Source organism: Thalassophryne amazonica, chromosome 6, assembly GCF_902500255.1.
Source record: "Thalassophryne amazonica chromosome 6, fThaAma1.1, whole genome shotgun sequence".
NCBI lineage: Eukaryota > Metazoa > Chordata > Actinopteri > Batrachoidiformes > Batrachoididae > Thalassophryne > Thalassophryne amazonica.
The window spans coordinates 49,717,661-49,742,353 of record NC_047108.1 but is presented as its reverse complement, the minus strand read 5'-3'; the positions used below and the strand labels follow the sequence as shown (position 1 = coordinate 49,742,353).

General features: G+C 43.5%; 1 protein-coding gene across 6 annotated transcripts in view; it reads right to left on the bottom strand.

The window, feature by feature from the left end:
• The window catches only part of usp19 (ubiquitin specific peptidase 19), a 152,297-nt gene that overhangs the window by 108,861 nt on the left and 18,743 nt on the right, over window positions 1-24,693 (bottom strand). For all 6 annotated transcript variants that reach the window (XM_034172162.1, XM_034172163.1, XM_034172161.1 and 3 more), the window contains one exon: window positions 10,855-10,983. In XM_034172162.1, the coding sequence (XP_034028053.1) occupies window positions 10,855-10,983 (129 nt within the window). The remainder of the gene's footprint in view (window positions 1-10,854; window positions 10,984-24,693) is intronic.

The following is a 24,693-nucleotide window of genomic DNA, read 5'->3' as shown; positions in this document are numbered from 1 at the left end:
GTTTTTGACACCAGATGACAGCTCTGAAGTCATTTCCAAGACACCTTATGGATGTTAGCGTGCACGCCCGAGGAACACACATCAAGCGAGTTAGGTCACAAGTAATGGCAAAACCTTACACATGTACACACACGCTTCCTCCTGGAGTTAGTCTGCATGATAATGTTGGTGTTAGAAGGAAAAGAAAGATTTTATATGGAATTCCTACCAGGTAAATATGTTTTCTTCATTAAATCGAGCTGTAATTTTGCAACATGTTACAAAATAAAACTACATAAAAATGCTTGCAATTTAGTAGAAACAAAACTTTGTCACTTTAGTCATATTTGAAAGGTCATACAGCTTTAAATACACAACTGACAAATCATTGCAAAGTACAGCTCTGTGATCCAACTCACAAAATATGCACCACTCCAACATACTATTAACTACATATCAGCGGTAGCAAATCTTTCGTGATGAAACATCAAAATTCAACTGGTCAAAATCTATACATATAATTAACAAATATTAAAGGATTATTAACCAAGCGCGAGGTCTGTACGGGAATATCAGACCTGTCTTTTTGTACGGACTGAGCGCACAGATTCAGAATTGAAAATCGATTTTTGAATCGAAAATCATTTTGAATGAAAAATCATTCTGAATCGAATTATGACCCTATCAATCAGAATTGAATCATGAGGTATTCAAAGATTCACACCCCTAAGGCAGGGTTCAAACGGCAGGATAATTAGGCTGATATCGGACCCGATCTTCCCCTTCCAACAATCTTAAGGACGCCCCGACAATCGTGATGACGTTAAAGATAATCTTATCAGATATTCCTGCCGTGTGTGGAATGTTAAGAGCGCTCTAATCTGCTCGGAAGGGCGTCAGGAGCACTCCGATCGCAAATCGGGGATATTCAACATGTTGGATTTTTTTGGCCGATATCGCAGCGTGTGTTGTGTCCTCTGACCAAAACAAGCTCACAGCCTGCTGAATGTGACGTGCAGCCAATCAGAAAGCGATGTGACGGACGTACGGAGCAGAAAAAAAAAAAAAAAAAAAAAAAACAGCTGTTCTGACTTACCAGAAAGGCCGGTGGTCGCACTGTCTCCACTCCTTTAAAGAACACCTTTTCTCTTTGTATCGTTTTTCCCTCTGTTTTAAATAGTCCACAAAGAACCTCTGTTTGTTTACTCTGAAGTCACACTTAATCTCAAGAGACTTTGTGAGATTTCCTGTCTGAGCTGTGATTGTTCGTGTGTGAAATCTGTTCGTGTGTGGTGGTGCTGTCCTTACCATGTATGTATAACCATCACAAACATCTATGTCCCAAATACCAATGATTCAAGAATTATTTCCTCAATTTTTGTTTAGTCCTCTCAAAAAGCTAGCGTTCTTCTGTTATAACAGATGGTGACTTCAACACTGTCATGGACCCAACAATGGCTAAATGTAGCAGAGTTAAAAAAAAAAAAAAAAAAAAAAAAAAAAAAAAGGAGTCTTGGCAATCAACAAAAAAAATTAAACGAGAGACGTGAAAACAACCCGCTGCCAGACATTCATGTTTTTCTCAAATCTTCACAGTTCACACTCACGACTTGTTTTTAAACTAGCAACTTAGTTACATGCAATCTATTAGAGCTGGCGTGCCCGACTGGTCGATCGCGGGCTGAGTTCCAGTCGATCACATGAAAAATAAAAAAAAATCTGTCACTGGATCCGAGAGGATTTAGTGCTGCTATAACATGATGTAGCAGGTGGCAGCAATGCAACAACAAGGATGCCGGTTGCCATTAAACACCAGAGTAGAAGAGCTCTTCTTCTATGGTGGATAAATTTAAATTTTCATCCTGTATTATTGCTTTTCATTTATTCGAATGGCAAATCCATCTGTCTTATCTGCAATGTAAATGTCGCTTTACTGAAGAAAGGGAATTTGGAGCGGCATTTCAGACGATTCACAAGAAATACAATGTTAACTTCTAATGCTAACCCGGCTAAAGCCTCTCTGCTCACTCCAAAAGTCCAGGAATTGAAAAGTCGGCGAGCAGCACAATGATTCATGGTCAATAAATATGAAAGGTGATGAATGTGGCAAACAAGACTGCAGTGTTCTGTTTGGGCCAGGAACCGGGGGCGCAATTATTCTGTTCGCAGCTGGAGGCGAGACATCTACTGCACACAGACGTTAGGTGGCTCAGCAGAGGTAAATTTCTGGAATGGTTTTCTGTCCGAAATTAAAGAATTTCTGAAACGTTCTAACCATGCTGAATATGCACAGCTTTTAGATTTGAAAGAAAGTTTAAAAGCAAATTACATGTGCTATCAAGCAGGTTGCAACAGTGTGACCTGCAGAACTTTCCACACATGGGCACAGACTGGGAGGAGCTTGAGAGTGCACGTTGTGATGATCACGTGCAGAGCATCTCGTCAGAATTTGACAGGCGCTTCACTGACTTTGCATCCAAAGAGCTGTGGTCAGTTTTCTCTGTTTTCCATTTGGGGAAAATATAGATGTGGACTGTATATCGTTCAAAGTGACATCACTCTTCAACCTGGATCCTCACACTGAAAAATGACATTGAGCTCAAATCCAGAGCAAAACCTCACATGAATGTCCAAATCTGGAATCTAATGCAGACAGAGTGCCTGAGTGCCTGCTTACGGCTGCACTCATCTCCTACTGTCCAGACTATTGAGGCCAGCTTCCTCCTCTCGGGGCCAGAAGTCCCACTAAGGTAGGGAACAACTTTTCCAACTTGAGGCCAGTCCTATGTCCACTTGTCTACTCTTTTCCACCATGCATATTTACTTCAATGATGCATTCTTATTGTTAAAACCTGCCAAAAAATTGTGTTATTGTATTGGTGCACAATATATTGCGACTTTGCTGTGGCGTTCCATATGGCTTGGTAGATCTCGATACATTGTCAACTTTAAAAGTAGATCTCAGTTCAAAAAAAGGTTGGGCACCCCTGTATTAGAGTATAAGATCCACCCAATCATCATTAGTGACCACACCTCAGTTTCCATGACCAATTCTTAATAGACCTAGATATGACAATTTTGAGGTGAGTAATAATTCTTGTGGGGTGGGGAGTTCTAGCAAATCAGATTAAATGCAAAAAAACAACAACAAAAAAAACTGTCAATCGTATTATTAAAACTACAGACGGGGAAGTTAAACAGTCCTCGAAGGAAATAAATTATTTCAAAGCTTCTACACTAAACTGCATTAATTGGAAAGTGTTGCTGGACCTCCAAAAACCTTTTGATATGGTGGGCCATTGCAGATTAATTATAAAACTGGAAGTTACAGGGCTTCATCAAAGTGCAGTGGACTGGTTTAAGTCCTACTTGAGATCACGCACACAAGTCGTGAAATTGGGGGCACCCTTTCTGATCCAGCTGACATTTCTTGTGGTGTTCCCCAAGGGTCTATACTTGGCCTTTTACTCATTTTGATCTATATTAATGATATTACCTCAGCTATGAAATGCAAATTGTTACTTTATGCCGATTGTGGCTGACAAGAGTCCTGAGGTAACAACATCAGGGTTTTCCCCAGATAGTGGAATAACGGCGCTACGCCATTATACTGCCATCTAGCGCCGTTCTAGTATAGTGTCATCTCGTGATGTTTTAGTGTGAGACTTCATGGGAATCTGACTGAGCGCAAATCCATTTCTTGTGGAAAATCTCATATAAACAGATCAGCTCCATTTTACCCTGTTTACATCCAAATGACACAAACCATGACAAAACTCAAGCATTACACAAAGCCTGATGATTAGACGACAATCTCTGCATTTTTTGTTTCATCTTGGCGGTGACCACATCTCATGGAATTGATGACCTGTACAGGAAGGAGGCACGCTGCTGCTGCTGAGCCGCCACAGAGTCGAATCAAATCTATTCATCTTTACAGGGCTGTGAAATGAAAATTGTGAAATCCGAGGAAAATTTGCAGTGGGTCGAACCGGGGTCTAGGGCCCATGGGGCCCCAGAAGCCAAATTAATTTTGTATCTTTGTATTTGTATTTTCAGCTGCCCCTGGAAGAAAAAAATCTTAAAAGAAGTGCATCTTTAAATGATCCTAGACTCAATCTTTCATTTGAACGATCAATGATAATGTTGAAATAACAGATGATGTGGAAGTAGGACCTGGAATGATTTTCCTTTTAAATGTAATCCAAATTATGCATTAACTCAGAGCAATTAAACTACATGAAATTCATGAAGACTGAAAAGACTGTTAAAGCATTTCAAAAACTACAGCTAAACTTACAGAATATTTTGAAAATCTGCCCCTCACCCCCACCTACACCCCACTGCTGAGGCAGACAAAGCCACAATGAAAGACAATCCAACCTGGCCTGAGGGAGCACTCTCCCAGCTACAGGACTGCTTCTCACGGACTGTGTGGGATTTATTTTCCAGCTACAACCTGCACTGCACTGACACCATACTCTCTTACATTAAGAACTGTGTTGACACTGTCACCATCAACAAAAGGGTCAGGGTTTTTTTCCGAACCAGAAACCCTGGATGAACAGTGTAGTGCAGTCCCCATTAAAAAGCTGCAACACCGCCTTTAAATCAGGGGACAGGGCCCTGTACAGTGTGGCCAGGTCCGACCTGAAAAGAGGCATCAGAGAGGCCAAGGTTGCCTACAAGAAAAAGACAGAGGACCACTTTACTTTTGTCAACATTTTATATTAGTTATACATATACTCAACAAAAATATAAACGCAACACTTTTGGTTTTGCTCCCATTTTGTATGAGATGAACTCAAAGATCTAAAACTTTTTCCACATACACAATATCACCATTTCCCTCAAATATTGTTCACAAACCAGTCTAAATCTGTGATAGTGAGCACTTCTCCTTTGCTGAGATAATCCATCCCACCTCACAGGTGTGCCGTACCAAAATGCTGATTAGACACCATGATTAGTGCACAGGTGTGCCTTAGACTGCCCACAATAAAAGGCCACTCTGAAAGGTGCAGTTTTGTTTTATTGGGGGGGGATACCAGTCAGTATCTGGTGTGACCACCATTTGCCTCATGCAGTGCAACACATCTCCTTCGCATCATCCGTGAAGAGAACACCTCGCCACGTGCCAAACGGCAGCGAATGTGAGCATTTGCCCACTCAAATCGGTTACGACGACGAACTGAAGTCAGGTTGAGACCCCGATGAGGACGACGAGCATGCAGATGAGCTTCCCTGAGACGGTTTCTGACAGTTTGTGCAGAAATTCTTTGGTTATGCAAACCGATTGTTCCAGCAGCTGTCCGAGTGGCTGGTCTCAGACGATCTTGGAGGTGAACATGCTGGATGTGGAGGTCCTGGGCTGGTGTGGTTACACGTGGTCTGCGGTTGTGAGGCTGGTTGGATGTAGTGCCAAATTCTCTGAAACGCCTTTGGAGACGGCTTATGGTAGAGAAATGAACATTCAATACATGAGCAACAGCTCTGGTTGACATTCCTGCTGTCAGCATGCCAATTGCACGCTCCCTCAAATCTTGCGACATCTGTGGCATTGTGCTGTGTGATAAAACTGCATCTTTCAGAGTGGCCTTTTATTGTGGGCAGTCTAAGGCACACTTGTGCACTAATCATGGTGTCTAATCAGCATCTTGATATGGCACACCTGTGAGGTGGGATGGATTATCTCAGCAAAGGAGAAGTGCTCACTATCACAGATTTAGACTGGTTTGTGAACAATATTTGAGAGAAATGGTGATATTGTATATGTGGAAAAAGTTTTAGATCTTTGAGTTCATCTCATACAAAATGGGAGCAAAACCAAAAGTGTTGCGTTTATATTTTGTTGAGTTATATTTAAATTAATTTGTTAAATTTCATTATCTTTTATTTGGCTAACCATTACTCACACCTCTGAAAAGCACTTTTTGGAGTTGCCCTCAAATCTCGTTGCAATGTAAATTACAATGACAATAAAGGCGATTCTGATTCTTTTTCTGAGTATCTTTTTTCCCATGAAAAAAGTCTACATTAATAAAAACTAATTTACATTCTTGTGTTAATTCCTGTAAATCCATTCAAAGCCACAATGTCTTTTTTCAATGAAAGTGTAGATTATAATAAAAGAGTGTCACAATCTTTTCTAAAATCCTGTTGAACGGCACAACATTTATTTTCCAGGGAGAGAAAATTCTTACTGTGTTCCTGACGGCACAGTTCGCTTTCCCCATTTATCTTTCACGCGGTGTTCATGAAGCCATCGAGAATGCCACGGATTCTTGTCCTTGTCAAACTTATTCAAACAGTCTTTCTCGCTATCTTTGCTCTGTCTGATGTCGCTCCGTGACACAGACATGCTGCAAAATTCTTCTTTTAAAAACGTAAGAGCTCTAAACGTTTGCAATGTCCACATGCTACGTTTGGCTTAAGCGTCCTGCAGGAGCCACACAGCGTCGCCGCAACCAAACAGTCCCGCTTTACAACACTATCGCAACAGCTACGGTTTTGAGTGGCATTTTTTCTCTGTGAAGTTCCACGGATCCGAGGACACAGATTTGTATCTGTAACACAGATCAGTGTTTGCAGACTTATAAAACTTGCACGATGTCGTAAAAAAAAAAAAAAAAAAAAGGGAAATGCTTTGCGATAGGCCTTTTAAAAACTCAATGAAAATAACAATTGCAGAGTACAACACTAACATCCCCCTTTCATGATGAAATCCGCGGAATTCCTCAGATCCGCAGAGTTTTCACAGCCCTGTTTTTATGAATAAAACAGCAGCGATGGCGGCGTGCATTATTTCCATTCTTTAAAGGACATGTCACATCGAAATCATAACATTTCCGCGTTTCTGACAGCGTTTCTTTGAGGAAAGCATCCCAGCACGCGCTTGAATGGAATGTAGCTGCACCGTTAAAAATTAAGCCGCAGATTAATTACAAAGTTCCCAAAAATGTGATAACTGTTCATCTTGATGAAGTCACGGTAAAAAAAAAAAAAAAACAGCAGCCGCCTCCACTGTGCGAAAACAGTGCATGTGCACTTCCATTAATCATGAACACAGCCTGTTAGTAAGCTAATAGATATAAAGAAAATCTAATAACTACATCTATGTGAACAGACCGATCAGACAACAGGCTGTCTGTGAGACAGACAGCCTGAAAAACAGCAAAGAAGTCCGCATGTACAGTGCGTGACACGGTGCGTGCTGCTCCATTACAGAAAAGTCTCACGTCAAGACAGACTCTCAAAGTAAAATTAAAAATACCAGCTCCACTGAGGTGAACATAAAAAGAACCTAATTTCCAAAGTCCAGTGCACCAAAGAGTCCCCATGTGTGCGACCACCAAGTTCGCTCAGGAATGTGGTATGTTATAGAAAGTCCATTACCTCCTGAAAATAACGTATCCCAACTTATTTCCAATGTAAGAAATCGTGTCCACCCTGTAAAAAAACAAACAGCATTGTGTATACATTTTGCATGCACGTTCACAGAGGAACTAAAATAGTGGCCACAAACAGCAGCGTCACCACATGTTACGATCCAACATCAGACAGACTCTGAAAAAGTTAAGCATTTCGGGATGAAGTGTATAGCCTGCTGTCTCTCTGTACAGCCTCTAAATCTGAAGCTTTACTTTTGAATGAAAGCTCAGAAGCTTTGTTATCAGACCAAGCAGTGTTCATTTCACTGTCAGCCAGCCATCAGATGTTTCTGATTTTCCTAATATGTACATCACATCAGGGTTCTAGCTAGCGCAAACTTGTGTTACGGCCTGTTACGCTATAATTTTGGACCGTTACGCTTATTTTGGACCGTTACCCTTATTTTCAATACAGCATAACGGGTCTCTAATCAACCGTTTCTGCAGCGCAACTCCAGTTTGAAGCGTGAATCAATGAAGCAATGCTTTGATTCAATGGCTTGTGGCTCTTTGATTCGCTGCTCTTCAGAAGCGGTAAGTCCGCTTCTTAACCCCTCTCAAAGCCATTAAATATCATGAGTCACTTTTGTGTGTATTAAAGTCACTAACTGGGACTCTTGTCTTATTGCAGTCAACAAACGAGAATCGTCCTCCGTTCCGCTGGCACAGCTCCAAACGCTGCCCGGCTCCGCTCAGAATTAATAACTTCAAAACAAATTGTCGCTTTAAATAAAATTACACCTCTTTACAAACGATGCAATACAGACAAACTACAATCGACTAAAACGTTTTTTCCTCCCAAAATGAGACGTCCTGCATTCTTTATGAACCTGATGTGCAGCGCAGCTGCAAGAGCTCAGCTCATAGGTATGGAAAGACATTCATGTCAATAATGTCTGTAAGGAAATGCTTTCGACAAAAACTAACTTATGTCAAGAGATCAAGGATCCACCATGTGGAGTTTATTATGTCCAGAGTTCAAGGATCCAGTAACCAATTTTATATTTATTTACTTTAAGACTCAATAAAATGTTGTTCAATTTCAATTTAATCATCTTATAAAGCGCCAAATTACAACAAAAGCCATCTCAAGGTGCCTCACACAGAACAGTTCAACATAAAAAAAAAAAAAAAAAATTCAAATACCTAATTAAAAACAGAAGTAAAATAATAAAACATAAAATAAAAACTACTCATAAGAAAGAGAACAGATTTTAAGTCTTGACTTAAAAATGTCCACGGACTCCGACTGCCTCACTGAGGGCCATGTACTGGCTAACCCAGAATGAGACTGCCCACTCAACAAACTTCCTCAGCCTTCTGGACATGATGAAGGGACTTGGGCTGTCGTACCTGGCTTTTCCCCTTTGGGTACCCCTAGAATAGCTTCGCTCCCTCGACATTACCACTACGCTAAAATTTTATCCTAGCTAGAACCCTGTCACGTTTTCCGGAAATGCACCCGCTCACTCAGGAAGGAAAGCTGTACCTTTTGTTTTTCCATTTTTAGCTATTTATTTATTTATCTGGACAATATAGAGTGGTGACAAAATCTAAATCACAAGGACAAGATGAGATTTTGACACTTTGAAGAGAATGCCCTCAGCCTAGTGATATTGTGACTTGGGAATTCAAACTTTTCAAATTAAATTATGGAGTGGAAATGTGTTAAATAAAGTCTGGAATCTCCCACATTTTAAATGGTCTCTTCTGTACATTTATTTTAAATTAGTTTATTGCACATTTGTAACATGTATACAGTGTGTCAATGAAAGAAAAACATTTCAGATTAATTTCACTAATCAACAATTCACCACAAAGTCAGACCAGAAACAGTACTAAAAGATTTTCATTTTTGTCTTAGGACTTCAGAACACAAGGTCGGATAGGACCCCGAGTGAAAGAGCGGTGCACCGCTTCGGGTGATAGTTGCCAACAGCACCGCTATACTAAAAATTTCTGGGGAGAACCCTGCAACATAGATTATCAAGGGAGTTGGAATCTATCATGGAACGGCTGATCGAAAATAGATTATCCCTACATTTAGGAAAAACTGAGTCTATACTCTTTGCTTCAAAGAAAAACTCAGCAAAACTAAAACCATCCAGGTGCAGTGTGATGACAACATGCTTGCAAGTTGCGCCCATGTTAAACATCTGGGCCTTTTTTTGGACCAATCTCTGGATGGAGAGCTGATAGTGGACAATATAATTGGGAAGTCCGATGAAAAATTGAGGTTTCTGTATCGGCAAGCTAAGCACATTAACCAAGAAACTAAAAGACTATTAGCCTCAGCCATTATTCAGAGTCACTATGACTATGCTTGCACTTCATGGTATTCTGGGCTAACCAAAAGATGCAAAGACAGATCGCAGGTTTCCCCAGAATAAAATTGTTTGCTTTCTTTTGGATCCACCGGCCAGAATGCATGTTGGTGCTGCTGAGTTCACTCAGGTCAAAATGTTGCCAGTCCACATGCACATTGCCCAGCTCAAGCTGAACCTTGTTTTTAAAATTCTTCATGGTATGGCCTGCAATTATTTTTCATATCAGGTCATTTTGGTTCAAAATTTACATTCCAACAATACTCGATCTCATGCATCATCTATACACCTCCATTACTGCATTTAATAGACTTCCAAGCAGTATAAAGAGTCTGACCACCCTTGATAATTTTAAATCAGCTGTTAAATGTCTTTTTTCTTTTCTTTTTTCTTTAGGGAATTAACTCACCAGAAGCAAAACATTTTTATGTATTTTTAGCAAAGTTAGTTCCAGTTTTTCTTTTTCTTTTCGGTTTAGTTCTTTTTTTTCTTTTAGTCATTCTAACAGACTAGTCATTCTGTTGGTTAGTATATTATTTTTCTTTTTTGTTTTAGTTGCAGTTTTCTGTATTTTTCTTTATTATCCTATCTTTTCTTTATTATCCTATCTGTTATTCTAGTCTGTCTTTTTATATTGTCATAATTCATATTTCTTTATTATTATTATTATATTTACTATTGGTATTTTTATTATTATTAGATATTATTGTTATTACTTTTGGATCATTATCTCTCTATTATTTGTTTGTTTTTATTATTTGTTAGTATTACAAACACTATACCTGTAACCTCTTGACTTGTAAGTACCAGATTGGAAATAAGCTTTTATGCTTTCATGTGTTATCTTGGTTTATAATGTCATTTACATGTTGCGTGTTTGTTTGCAATATTTGCCGAATAAATAAATTAAATACAAAAATCATGACTACCATGCAGTTAGCATACCAGTGCTTTACCACTTCACAAGCATTTCTATTTACATTTTCAGACATAAGAATATAAGATGATATGTACACTTACTTTTTGTGCTTCAAATGATACTGTGATATAAATTTTATTCCATACTGTCCAGTCCCAGTACCCCTGTCATACCAGCTATTTGTGTCATTACTCTGGCTTACCTGGGAAGTATACATGACAGTGTGTATCAGTGAAGTCAGTTGTGATTTCTTCAATCCTCTGCACCCCAACCCCACATCGTAGTCTGACAATCACTTCATTAGCATTCTGCTTCCAGTCCATGAACACATCTGAAAACACACAAATTGAACATCAGACAGATGAAGATATAAAGTGTGGCCTTACAGGTGCATAATGCTGTATCCCATAGGGGATGACATCTTAACCGAGTCCCCCATAACCGATTATTGACACCTAATGTGTACTTTTTTGGTGCCGCCACCCCCAAGAAACATCGGGATGAATCATGATCCACAAATAAATAAAAACATATCCATATATAATATGTGCAGATAGGGTGTAATATGAGTTTGTTTTGTTTTTTTACTATAATGTCACAGATCTCTTTGGTTCATATTTCATTTGTGCATCTTGAAATAAATCATTGCTGCTTGAATGGGGATTTAACATCCACAGTTATTTGATGTCAGGCTACAATTAAAATACAATGCAGACTGCAGCAAGTGGTGAGCAAATTCACTGAATGGAGCAGGCAGCATTTGTGTGCCACAGTGTGCAGTGGTTGTACACGCAGGTAGCTAGGGTGGAGGTGGGGGGGGGGTAGCACAGCTACATGACGCACACAGCTCTGGTCATCGCTCTAGCATATGGCAAAAGAAGATAACAACTGACATGCAGTGATAGACACCTACTTTCTCTGAGCAAAGGCCTCCTTCTGTTTCTCCTCTGCAAGATAAATCCCATGAAATTCATGCTGTGCTGACAGAACAGTTCTGAGATGTTAACATTTTAGCTTCGTATCGTAGTGTGGACAAAAGTGCTGTGTACATATGTAGCCTACACTAACCAGTTGTCATCAGTACGCAAAACTATGACATGAATTTGGACTGTTATTATAATAAAACCGGCCTGAATCCATCTTTTCATGCCCCCTTGCCATCATGACAGCCTGCCTGGAGTTTCAAAAAAGGCACATGAAGGACTAACAGACCATGAGAAACAAAATTCCATGGTCTGATTAGACAAAGATTGAACTCTTTGGTGTGAATACCAGGTATAATGTTTGGAGGAAACCAGGTCCCGCTCATCACTTAGCCAATACAATGTTCAAGGGGGTGGTTTGAGCCAAAGAGCAGATATTGGTCAGTGTGAGTTGGTTTTCTGTAAACCCCTGTCTGGAGCTGCCTGTTCTCTCCAATCATAACATCACAGTCCAGGAAGGCTAAATGGTTGTTTCTGGCATCACACTGACCAATATCTGCTCTTTGGCTCAAACCACCCCCTTGCACACAAGCTCGGGGTGATCAGGACGCTTCAACACAGAGCCCTACAGGTGCCCACAACTGCAGAGGGAAGGGCTAAAGAACAACATGTCCGGAAAGCCCTCACAGTATGTGGGTACCCACGTGGTCCCTGGACAAAGTGCAGAAGTCCCAGAGAACAAAGAGACCAGATAGACAGGAGATGGAGACAAGAAGAAGAGGAGTGTCTCTCCCTTATTTAGCAGGAGTAGGGGAAAAACTACAGAGGATCTTCAGACAGCACAAAATCCCAGTTTATTTTAAACCGGTTAACACCTTGAGACAGAAATTAGTTCACCCTAAGGACATGATCCCTAGTTACAAACAGAGCAATGTAGTGTATTCTATCAGATGTCAGGAAAACTGTAACGAACACTACATAGGTGAAACAAAGCAACCGTTACACAAAAGGCTATACCAGCACCGCAGAGAGGGCACCAGTGGACCTCAGTCTGCGATTCACCTCCACCTTAAAGACACTAACCACACGTTTGAGGACAAGGAAGTTAAAATATTAGCCAGAGAGAAGAAATGGTTTGAGAAAGAGGTCAAGGAGGCATTCTTTGTGAAACGTTTGAAACCCAGCCTTAACTGGGGAGGGGGTCTGTGAGACACTTTATCCCCTGTTTACAATGGGGTACTCAGGTCAAAGGAGTTTCAGTCTTTTGTTCATGGTAATGAGTCATTCACGTCATCAAGGGAGCCATCAGAAAGGCATCCATCCCATCATTAGAGGGACTGCCATTAGGTGTGCTAACTACAGAACAATAGTTGCTAATTAGAGCTATTGTTTAGTCACTAGCCTATAGCAGTCTGCCTCTCATTAGGAGGGGTCTGGTTAGGTTTAAAACTCCAGCTTTTGTTGGTTTCTATTTAATTCTTCTCTACAAGAGTCAGACAGAAGTCAGACTTCCAGAGCAAGAATTTTAGCTGAGGAAGCTTCTGCGATTTGAAGCAAAACGTCCTCGCGTCAAGTAACCCAGTCCAGTCGAAGATTCAAGCTTCTCTACTATGGAAACCACCTGAACAACTGAGAGCCTACACAGAAACATGCTGGGGCAATGGTTTTCAGCGGCAGGAACTGGAAAACTGGAACTCCAGCATTTCTCTATGGGAGAGGATAACCTTTTAGAACGACAACCATCTCTGCAGCAATCCACCAATCAGGGCTATATGGTAGAGTGGCAAGACAGAAGCCACTCCTTAGTGAAAGGCACATGACAGCCCACCTGGAGTTTGGCAAAAGGCGTCTGAAGGACTCTCAGACCATGACAAACAAAATTCTCTGGTCTTATGGGAGAAACATTGAACTCTCTGGAGTGGATGCCAGGCATCATGTTTGGAGGAAACCAGGCCCCGTCCCTACAGTGAAGCATGGTGGCATCATGCTGTGGTGATGTTTTTCAGCACCAGGAACTGGGAGACTAGTCAGAACTGAGGGAAAGATGAATGCAGCAATGTAAGGCTGTAACATAACAAAATGTGGAAAAAGTGATGTGAATACTTTCAGGATATACTGTTTATCACATTGTAGCGCTGTCTTTACAATGTGACGTTAACTGATTTGGTTTTTTGTTTTCATTATTCTTATTGTTTTCATTATTTCATTATTTGGTTCCACAGAACCAAATGCATTTTCATGGAACTATAGACTTGTATTGAGACATGCCTCCTCACAAATTGATGTTATATATTCATGTGTATATGCTGTACTTTTAGTACCATATGCCCTGAAATAATAAGCCATAAACATGTTGAATTTGGTCTGATTTCATCTGCTGCTTGAAAGGTCAGAATTTGGATTTTACAGGTAGGAGGGTGGATTCTGTGATTCACAATGAGAGGGACAGACTCTGCATTTGAAAAGCCCACTGTTTACAGTCAGCAAAGAGCAGCGAGCACCTCCAAAAAGCCAAGAAATCTAGACTAACACCTTGCCACCATGGAAAAGAGTGAAAAGCTTGCTTCATTGTGCAGGATTTAAGGTGTTTAAAATGTTTGTTATGCAGAATTGCACTATTTGTAATTGTGGACATTCTGCAATTCACACGAGAGGGACAAACTATGAGCCTGAAAAGTCCCCTGTTTACAGCTTGCACAGAGCAGCTAGCAGAACAAGCCTGTTTAGCTCTTTGCCCCATGTGTAAAAGTTAATATAAGTGGACATAACCTGGGCCCGGTTTCATAAAGCAACCTAATCTTGTTTAGTCGAATAAATTCAGCTGACTAGTTTTTTTAACGTGAGTTGTTGCACAAAGCGCTTAGCTTAAGTTTCATGTTACACAACTAAACTTTTTAGCCTGGTACAGAGAAGGCTAATCTTATTTTAGTTGATAAAACTTCAATGTTTTACCTCAAAAAAATGGCAGCTACCATGTACTACCACTTCATGAACACTCAAAAGCACTCCTACATCGCTGGTATTTCTTCAAAAGGAGAACTTCCTCTGCTTTTGGCCGTGGTTGCAAGAGACGACTGTCATGATGTGTTTGTGACAGTTCTCACACGAGCCGTTGGGCATCGCTATTACGCTGAGCAGCGTTGTGTGCACAAAAAGGTTGACAAAAGTGTAGAAGAAGAAACTGAAGAGTGAAACCGCTAGGCTAAGCACATCGTTCTGCAGTTCGTATGAGTCCGTAAATGTTAATAAAGCCAGTTAAACAAAGGCTGGATAGTTCATGACAATGACCAACTTGGAAGTAAACAAAACTGTTGCGCATGGAGCGTTCTCTCAGTAACGGCATGTGCAAGGCCATTATGCCTGTGAAAACATTTGACATTGGGACTCCGACAAGGGCGGTCGCATCTCCTCCACCTTCCCTTATCTCTGTTCCCTGCCTTTAACCTTCAAGTCCCTATTTCACCAGACTGTGAATTCCTCAAATCATATTGGATTCTGGATCTATTGGACTACTATTGGATTAACCATGGAAATGATCAGCTGGTCTCTGAACGCTATTGACAATTTTTTCTACAAGAAGGTCAGGACTGGGGGATCCTACCTGCCCAGATGGAACGTATCCTGCGGGCTATGTCCTCGATTCCTGGGGGTCTTGGCGTGTTGCATGCTTGGAGCCTTTCTCCGTTGAGGACGTCGAGGATTTATTTATTCATTTTTGGTCTCATGGTAGCAGGGCTGGTACTTTTGGCTTATGTGCTGCCCTGATCTACCGGAAAATTGGCAAGACGGCGGCATCAAGAACCACGGCCCCTCGCTTGTCTATCATGATTAACGAGGTTGGCAAGGCAGTGTATTCTCAGACTGCGATGACTCTTGAACTCAGATGCAAATTGGATCACATCTTGGAGCAGATGCCTGCCTTGCAGTTGAAGCTGAAGATTTCAGAGGCCAGTGAATATTCTTAATTCATAATTGGGATTTGGTTGTGCAAGTGGAACTGTTAAAAAGTGATTTCACTGCTGCAACAACAACATTACAGGCTTATCAAGCCAAATGTCAAACTGCCCGACTGTCTCCTCCTGAGGGATTTGTTTCGACTTGGGGAACATTGGCTGTTTCTTATCTCATCTCACAAAGACAATAAACTGCTTTTCACAGGACTGAAGCATGTTCCATTCCCTCCCCCCCCACCCCCTCCTTCCTCCATCAACACCCACCCTTTCCAGCGCCTGCTTCTCGTCATCCCGTTTCCCTTCAGTGGGGCGGTGCAGTTTTAGCTGCAAGCCCACGTGCCACCCAACCCCCCCCCCAAGCTGATGTTGGTGGCGCAACTCGGGGTTGCTGCGTGGCCTTCACCCACTTGCCTCAATTCGGATAACAGACTTCTTCAAACGTAGTGCACATAAACAATGTCAAATGTGTATTTGTTGCCTTTAATTCTGATGTGTGCCATTATTACGTTAAACAAGTAATAATTGTGGACTAATTGCTGTCTGAGGTAACTGTAGTGTAAATGTAATTTCTCCATTGTGAGATCAATAAAGTATATATCTATCTATCTATCTAACTACTGATGTCAAACGGTGATTAGACAGATAATGTTGGGCAACTAACTGTAGTCAACTAAGAAAGTTCAGTACAATGAAAGATTAGGTTGCTTTTTGAAACTGGGCCCTAATGAATATCTGCCAGACACTGAGCACATAAAGGAATACATAATGTAAATAATAAAGCCTGAATTTTTTGCTGAAGAAATGCGATTGTATCGGCACATTCAGTCATTTAATTTTGTTAGCAGTGTTACAGTTGGCCATGTTCCAGCACGACCTCATTAATTATTACTAATTATAATCTTCAGATACACGTTGCAGTGCAGCAGAACCCAGAGGTATATTCTCAGTTTCATACACAGACAAGAAATCTTTTTTAATAAAGTGTTTCACCTGATTTGCCTGTGTCGATTTAGGCAGGCATCACTCATGTCAGTGTCAAAGTCAGATCCCACCATGACATCTTGAATGTTGATCAAAATGGTGATGAATCTGTCTTGTAGTTTTCAGATGCACTCAGCGTATTTATTTTTATTGGCTATATCAGGGCCTGCACAAGTAAAAGGCTTAGAAGAAGTTATTTATAATCCGGTATAGAATTTTACTTAATTTATTTATTTTTAAATGGTGCTGACTGGACTAATGCTGGGTTTACAGATAATGACAAGTCACGAATGCCACAAAGAATACATTCTTGGCTGCTGATCACAAATGTGATGATTCCAGGCAGAGGCGTCAGGTGTCCTCAAGAACTGCTGCAACCTGTTACCACGCTACGTTAATGGTACGTGTTGCTGGTGAATTATCTCCCAAGACATAACTTGATTGAGCTAACTGACACTGCAAATTCTTTAACAAAGACACACACAGACGCACAAAAACAAATCCACTGTGCTGTCGGGAGGCTGTTAGCAGGAAGAACGAATGAAAAGCTGGACTCATTTCTGACGTGATTTTTTTTTTTTTTTTGCTGCACTGAGGACGTACACAGTCGACCGACCTGGTTGCGTGCGTGCACACGTGCAGGGGACAACAAAACGATGATTTCATTGAGCTAACTGACGCTGATAATTCTTGTATCATACACACACAAAACCCACTCCGCTGTAAGCCACTTGGATGCATGAAGACCTGTTCACGTGAAACGCTGACGTGATTTTTGGCTGGACTGAGGAACTACAAACAGTCTTTTTTTTTTTTTAATGGAGGTCCGAAGTCAGTGCACAGCATCACTGGAAACATATTACAGTGGAACAACAAAATGTAAGTCATTTTCTGTTGTTTATAAATTAGCCATCCATCCATCCATTTTCTTCCGCTTTATCCGGAGTCGGGTCGAGGGGGCAGCAGCTCAAGCAAAGCCGCTCAGACCTCCCGATCCACACACACCTCCCCAGCTCCTCCGGGGGAACCCCAAGGCGTTCCCAAGCCAGCCGAGAGATGTAGTCCCTCCAGCGTGTCCTGGGTGTTCCCCGGGGACTCCTCCCAATGGGACGTGCCCGGAACACCTCTCCAGCGAGGCGTCCAGGGGGCATCCGGAAAAGATGCCCGAGCCACCTCAAATGACTCCTTTCGACGTGGAGGAACGGCGGCTCGACTCTGAGCTCCTCCCGAGTGACCGAGCTCCTCACCCTATCTCTAAGGGAGCACCCAGCAACCCTGCAGAGGAAACTCATCTCGGCCGCTTGTACTCGCAATCTTGTTCTTTCGGTCCTGAGCCAAATCTCATGACTATAGGTGAGGGTCGGAACGTAGATCGATCTGTAAATTGAGAGCTTTGCTCTCCTACTCAGCTCTCTCTTCACCGCAACGGTCCGATAGAGCCACCGCATCACTGCAGATGCTGCACCGATCCGTCTATCAATCTCACCCTCCATCCATCCCTCACTCGTGAACAAGACCCCGAGATACTTCAACTCCTGAAGCAACAACACCCCAACGACCTGAAGAGTGCAAGGCACCTTTTTCCGGTCGAGAACCACGGCCTCGGATTTGGAGGTGCTGATCTTCATCCGGACGCTTCACACTCGGCTGCAAACGGCCCCAGTGCACGCTGAAGGTCCTGGTTGACGAAGCCAACAGGACCACATCATCCACAAACAGCAGAGATAAGATTCTGTGGTTCCCAAACCGGACCCCCTCTAGACCCTGGCTGCGCCTAGAAATTCTGTCCATAAGGGTAATGAACAGAACTGGTGACAAAGGGCAGCACTGGAGAAGGCCTACATGCACTAGAAACAGGTTTAACTTACTATCGTCAATGCGAACCAAGCTCCTGCTGCGGTCGTACAGAGACCGGATAGCCCTTAGCAAAGGACCCCAGACCCCGTACTCCCGGAGCACCCGCCACAGGGCGCCTCGAAGGACACGGTCAAACGCCTTCTCCAGATCCACAGAGCACATGTGGACTGGTTGGGCGAACTCCCACGAACCCTCGAGCACCCGATGGAGGGTGTGGAGCTGGTCCAGTGTGCCGTGACCACGACGAAAACTACACTGCTCCTCCTGAATCCGAGGTTCGACTAATCGGTCGTATTATCCTCTCCAGCACCCTGGAATAGACCTTACCAGGGAGGCTGAGGAGTGTGATCCCTCTGTAACTGGAACACACCCTCCGGTCCCCCTTCTTAAACAGAGGGACCACCACCCCGGTCTGCCAATCCAGGGGTACTGTCCCCGAACGCCACGCAATGTTGTAGAGACGTGTAAACCAAGACAGTCCCACAACATCCAGAGACTTAATGTACTCAGGACGGATTTCGTCGACCTCAGGGGCCTTGCCACCAAGGAGCTTTCTAACCACCTCGGTGACTTCGGCCTGGGTGATGGACGAGTCCGCCTCCGAGTCCCCAGTCTCTGCTTCCTCTTCGGAAGACGTAATGATGGGACTGAGGAGATCTTCGAAGTATTCCTTCCATCACCCAACAACATACCCAGTCAGGGTCAACAGCTCCCCACCTGCACTACAGACAGTGTTGGCGGAGAGCTGCTTCCGCCTCCTGAGGCGTCGGACCGTTTGCCAGAATTTCTTCGAGGCTGACCAATAATCTTCCTCCATGGCCACTCCGAACTCCTCCCAGACCCGGGTTTTTGCCTCTGCGATCGCACAGGCTGCAGCACGCTAGCCCTGCCGGTACCTGTCAGCTGCCTCCAGGGTCCCGCCTACCAACAAAGACAAGTAGGACTCCTTCTTCAGCTTGACGACATCCCTTACTTCCGGCGTCCACCTCCGAGTTCGGGGACTGCCGCCGCGACAGGGACCAGAGACCTTGCGACCACAGCTGCAAGCAGCCGCATCGACAATGGAGGTGGAGAACATGGTCCACTCGCACTCCATGTCTCCAACCTCCCTCTGGATGGGAGAAGCTCTCCCAGAGGTGGGAGTTGAAGACCTCGCTGACAGAGGGTTCCGCCAGTCGTTCCCAGCAGACCCTCATGATACGTTTGGGCCTGCCAGGTCTGACCGGCTTCCTCCCCTCCCAGAGGCTCCAACTCACCACCAGGTGGTGATCAGTCGACAGCTCAGCCCCTCTCTTTACCCGAGTGTCCGAGACACGTGGCCGAAGGTCAGAAGATACAATGACAAAGTCGACCTCCGGCTCAGGGTGTCCTGGTGCCACGTGCACTTATGGACACCCCTGTGATCGAACATGGTGTTCATGATGAACAAACTGTGGCTAGCACAGAAGTCAGTGAGTGTATTTATTATGTAATGTTGTATTTTATTTTTCAAGAGAGCGCATAGGACCAAAATGATTTCCACATTGTATGTATCTGTATATATTATGAGGCGAATAAATGATGAACTTGATGAACCTGAACACCACTCGGGTTCAGATCGGGGAGGCCGTGCTTCCCAATCATGCCCCTCCAGGTCTCACTGTCACCGCCCACGTGGGCTTTGACATGCCCCAGGAGAACAATGGAGTCCCCGATCGGAGCATTATCTAGTACCCCTTCCAGAGACTCCAAGAAGGTTGGGTACTCTGCACTGCTGCTTGGCCCATAAGCCGAGACAACAGTAAGAGACCTGTCCACAACCCGAAGGCGTAGGGCCACGACCCTCTTGTTCACCGGAGTGAACTCCAACACATGGCGAACGAGCTGGGGAGCAATAAGCAATGCTACCTCAGCTTACCGCCTCTCGCCATGAGCAACGTCATAAAAGTGGAGCATCCAGCCCCTCTCCAGGAGTTGGGTACCAGAGCCCAAGCTGTGTGTGGAGGTGAGCCCAACTATCTCTAGTCAGTACCTCTCAACCTCCCGCACAAGCTCAGGCTCCTACGCCCCCCCAAGCGAGGTAACATTCCACGTCCCACAGCCAGAAGCTGTGAGCACGGACCGGGCCGCCAAGCCCACCCGCCCTCGACTGCCACCCAGTCCTCTCTGCACCAACCCCCATGGCCCCTCTGCAGGTGGTGAACCGACAGGAGGGCGGGGCCCCACAATCGCTCTTTTCGGGCTGAGCCCGGCCGGGCCCCGTGAGTTAAGGCCCGACCACCAGGCGCTCATGCGCGAGCCCCAACCCAAGGCCTGGCTCCAGAGTGGGGCTCCGGCTCCGCCATACCGGGTGACCTCTCAGTCCTTGATTTCGTGTCGGTCATGGTTGCTTTTGAACTGCCCTTAGTCTGGCCCGTCACCTAAGACCTGTTTCCATGGGAGACCCTACCAGGGGCACAAAGCACCCGACAACGTAGCTCTAAGGATCATCGGGAAGGCAAACTCCCGCACCACGATAAGGTGGCAGTTCGAGGGGGAGGACAACAACTGTTATGATTATTTATTAGAAAGTGGAAGAAACACAAGATGACTGTCAATCTCCCTCGGTCAGGAATTCCATGCAAGATCTCATTTTGTGGGGTAAGGATGATTCTGAGAAAGCTCAGAACTACACAGGAGTACCTGGTCAATGACCTGAAGAGAGCTGGGACCACAATCACAAAGATTACATTAGTAACACATGATGCTGTCATGGTTTAACATCCTGCAGGGCAGGAAGGTCCCCCTGCTCAAGCCAGCACATGTCCAGGCCCGTTTGAAGTTCACCAGTGAGCATCTCAGATGATCGAGACGAGGTATGGGAGAAGGTCATGTGGTCAGATGAGACCAGAATAGAGCTTTTGGAATCAACTCCACTTACCACGTTTAGAGGATGAGAACAACCCCAAGAAAACCATCCCAACCGTGAAGCATGGGGGTGGAAACATCATACTCTGCAGAGGGGACAGGACGACTGCACCGTATTGAAGGGAGGATGGATGGGGTCATGTATTGCGAGATTTTGGCAAACAACCTCCTTCCCTCAGTAAGAGCATTGAAGATGGGTCACGGCTGGGTCTTCCAGCATGACAGTGACCCCAAACACAGCCAGGGCAACTAAGGAAGGGCTCCGTAAGAAGCATTTCTGGAGTGGCATGGCCAGTCTTCAGACCTGAACTCAATAGAAAATCTTTGGAGGGAGCTGAAACTCCAAACCTGAAAGATCTAGATAAGATCTGTATGGAGGGAGTGGACCAAATCCCTGCTGCAGTGTGTGCACACCTGGGTGAAAAATTACAGGAAACGTTTGACCTCTGTAATTGCAACAAAGGCTAGTATACCAAATATGAACATTGATTTTCACAGGTGTTCAAATACTTATTTGCAGCAGTAACATACAAATAAAGTATTTAAAAAAAAATCATACATTGATTTCCGGATTTTTTTTTTTTTTTTAAGATTATGTCTCTCACAGTGGACATGCACCTAAGATGAAAATTTCAGAACCCTCCATGATTTCAAGTGGAAAAACTTGCAAAACTGCAGGCTGTTCAAATACTTATTTTCCTCACTGTATATTGGTTGAATTCTTTGATGAATTAATTGTTGAAATCCTGACACCGGAAATTCCCGGAGGATCTGAATAGTCAACACAAGAAAACCACTGTAACAAGGGGAAAATATGACAGATGTGCAATAAAAGTTTGGACTCACTTGTGCAGAAGCTGATATGTTGATGACAAGAAAATTATAAACTCTATAGTACAACAATTAACTTGCAACAAAAACCACGTTTGCATTACAACAGATCCAAACTTGAAATCAATGAAGTTCACAAAAATACATTACCCGATCTGCCATGCCAACTGGGAATGTTTTGTGATGAAATACCAGAATTAACAAACAGATTAACTTGTCTATATATATTCAATTGTCAAATGGTGCACACATTGTCAAATGGTGCACACAGGTGGACTACATTCTTTATAGGAGATGCAAGCTAAAAGAAATCACAGACTGTGAAGTGGTAGCAGGAGAGAGCGTCACTAGACAGCATAGGATGGTTGTTTGTAGGATGAGGTGAGGGAGACAGCTAGGGCAGTACTGGGTATGACATCTGGACAGTGGAAGGAAGACAAGGAGACTTGGTGGTGGAATGAAGAGGTCCAGGAAAGCATAAGGAGGAAAGAGGTTGGCGGATAAAGTTTTGGGATAGTCGGAGAGATGAAGTAGACAGGAGTACAAGGAGATGCGGCGTAAGGCGAGAAGAGAAGTGGCAAAAAGCAAAGGAAAAGGGCATATTGCGAGCTGTACAAGAAGTTGAATAGTAAGGAAGGAGAAAAGGACTTGTACCGATGGCCAGACAAAAGGGACCAGAGCTGGAAAAGGATGTGCAGCAGTTTAGGGTGGTAAAGATGCACATGGTAATGTGCTGACAAGTGAGGAGTGTGTGCTGAGAAGGTGGAGTGAACATTTCGAAGAGTTGATGAATAAAGAAATGAGCGAGAGAAAAAGGCTGGATGATGTGGTGAGAGTAATACAGGAAGTAAAAGAGATTAGCAAGGAAGAAGTGAGGGCTGCTATGAAGAGGATGAAGAGTGAAAGGCAGTTGGTCCCAGATTGAACATTCCAATGGAGGGCATGGAAATGTCCAGGAAGATGGCAGTAGGAGTTTCCTAACCAGATTGTTTAATAAAATCTTGGAAAGTGAGAGGATGCCTGAGGAGTGGAGACGAAGTGTGCTGGTTCCTATTTTCAAGAACAAGGTGATGTGCAGAGCTGCAGTAACTACAGAGGCATAAAGCTGATCAGCCACAGCATGAAGTTATGGGAAAGAGTAAGTAGAAGCTAGGCTTAGAAAACAGTGGAAGATCTGTGAGCAGCAATATGGTTTCATGCCGAGAAAGAGCACTACAGATGCAATGTTTGCTCTGAGAATACTGTTGGAAAAGTCAGAGAAGGACAGAAAGAGTTACATTGTGTGTTTTGTGGGACTTAGTGAAACAGCTTATGATAGGGTGCCAAGAGAAGAGTTGTGGCATTGTATGAGGAAGTCTGGAGTGGCAGAGAAGTATGTTAGGGTAGTACAGGACATGTACAAGAATAGTGTGACAGCGGTGGAGATGCGCAGTCGGAATGACAGACTCATTCAAGGTGGAGGTGGGGATTACACCAAGGATCAGCTCTGAGTCCTTTCTTGTTTGCAGTGGTGATGGACAGGTTTGACAGATGAGATCAGACAGGAGTCCCCATGGACTATGGTGTTTGCAGATGACATTGTGATCTGTAGTGAGAGTAGAGAGCAAGTTGAGTCTAGTCCTGGAGAAGTGGAGATATGCTTTGGAGAGAAGGGATGAAAGTCAGTAGAAGCAAGACTGAGTACATGTGTGTGAATAGAGGGAGCCCAGTGGGAATAGTGGCAGTACAAGGAGTAGAAGTGGTGAAAGTAGATGAGTTTAAATATTTGGGGTCAACTGTTCAAAGTAATGGAGAGTGTGGTAGAGAGGTAGAAGAGAGAGGTGCAGGCAGGGTGGAGTGGGTGGAGAAAGGTGGCAGGAGTGATTTGTGGACCAAAGAATATCAGCAAGAGTGAAGGGGAAAGTTTACAAAACAGTAGTGAGACCAGCTATTTGTATGGTTTAGAGACAGTGGCACTAACAAAAAGACAGGAGGCAGAGCTGAAGATGTTGAGATTCTCTTTGGGAGTGACAAGAATGGACAAGATTAGGAATGAACATATCAGAGGGACAGCTCAGGTGGGACGGTTTGGAGACAAAGTCAGAGAGGCGAGATTGAGATGGTTTGGACATGTGCAGAGGAGGGACCCAGGGTATATAGGGAGAAGGATGCTGAGGATGGAGCCACCAGGCAGGAGGAGAAGAGGGAGACCAAAGAGGAGGTTCATGGATGTGCTGAGAGAGGACATGCAGGTGGTTGGTGTGACAGAGGAAGATACAGAGGACAGGGTGAGATGGAAACGATTGATCTGCTGTGGTGACCCCTAACGGGAACAGCCGAAAGACAAAGAAGAATTTATAGAAGGAAGAAAGAAAAAAAAAAAAAAAAAAAAAAAAAAAAAACAGCAACTCAACTTGAAAATGCCAGACTGGAATTGTTTTACTTCGGGCACATCTTCATACCTTGTGCTGCATTGAAATTAACCAATAGGTTGAGGAAGAGTTGAGATGAGGGGTCAATGTCATGTGATGAATTAATTAAAAATCCAATTATCACGCCTTTAAGATGTCACAATGGAACTTTACCATGATTAGGGATGAGAACCATCCGATTCTGGATCGGTATCACACA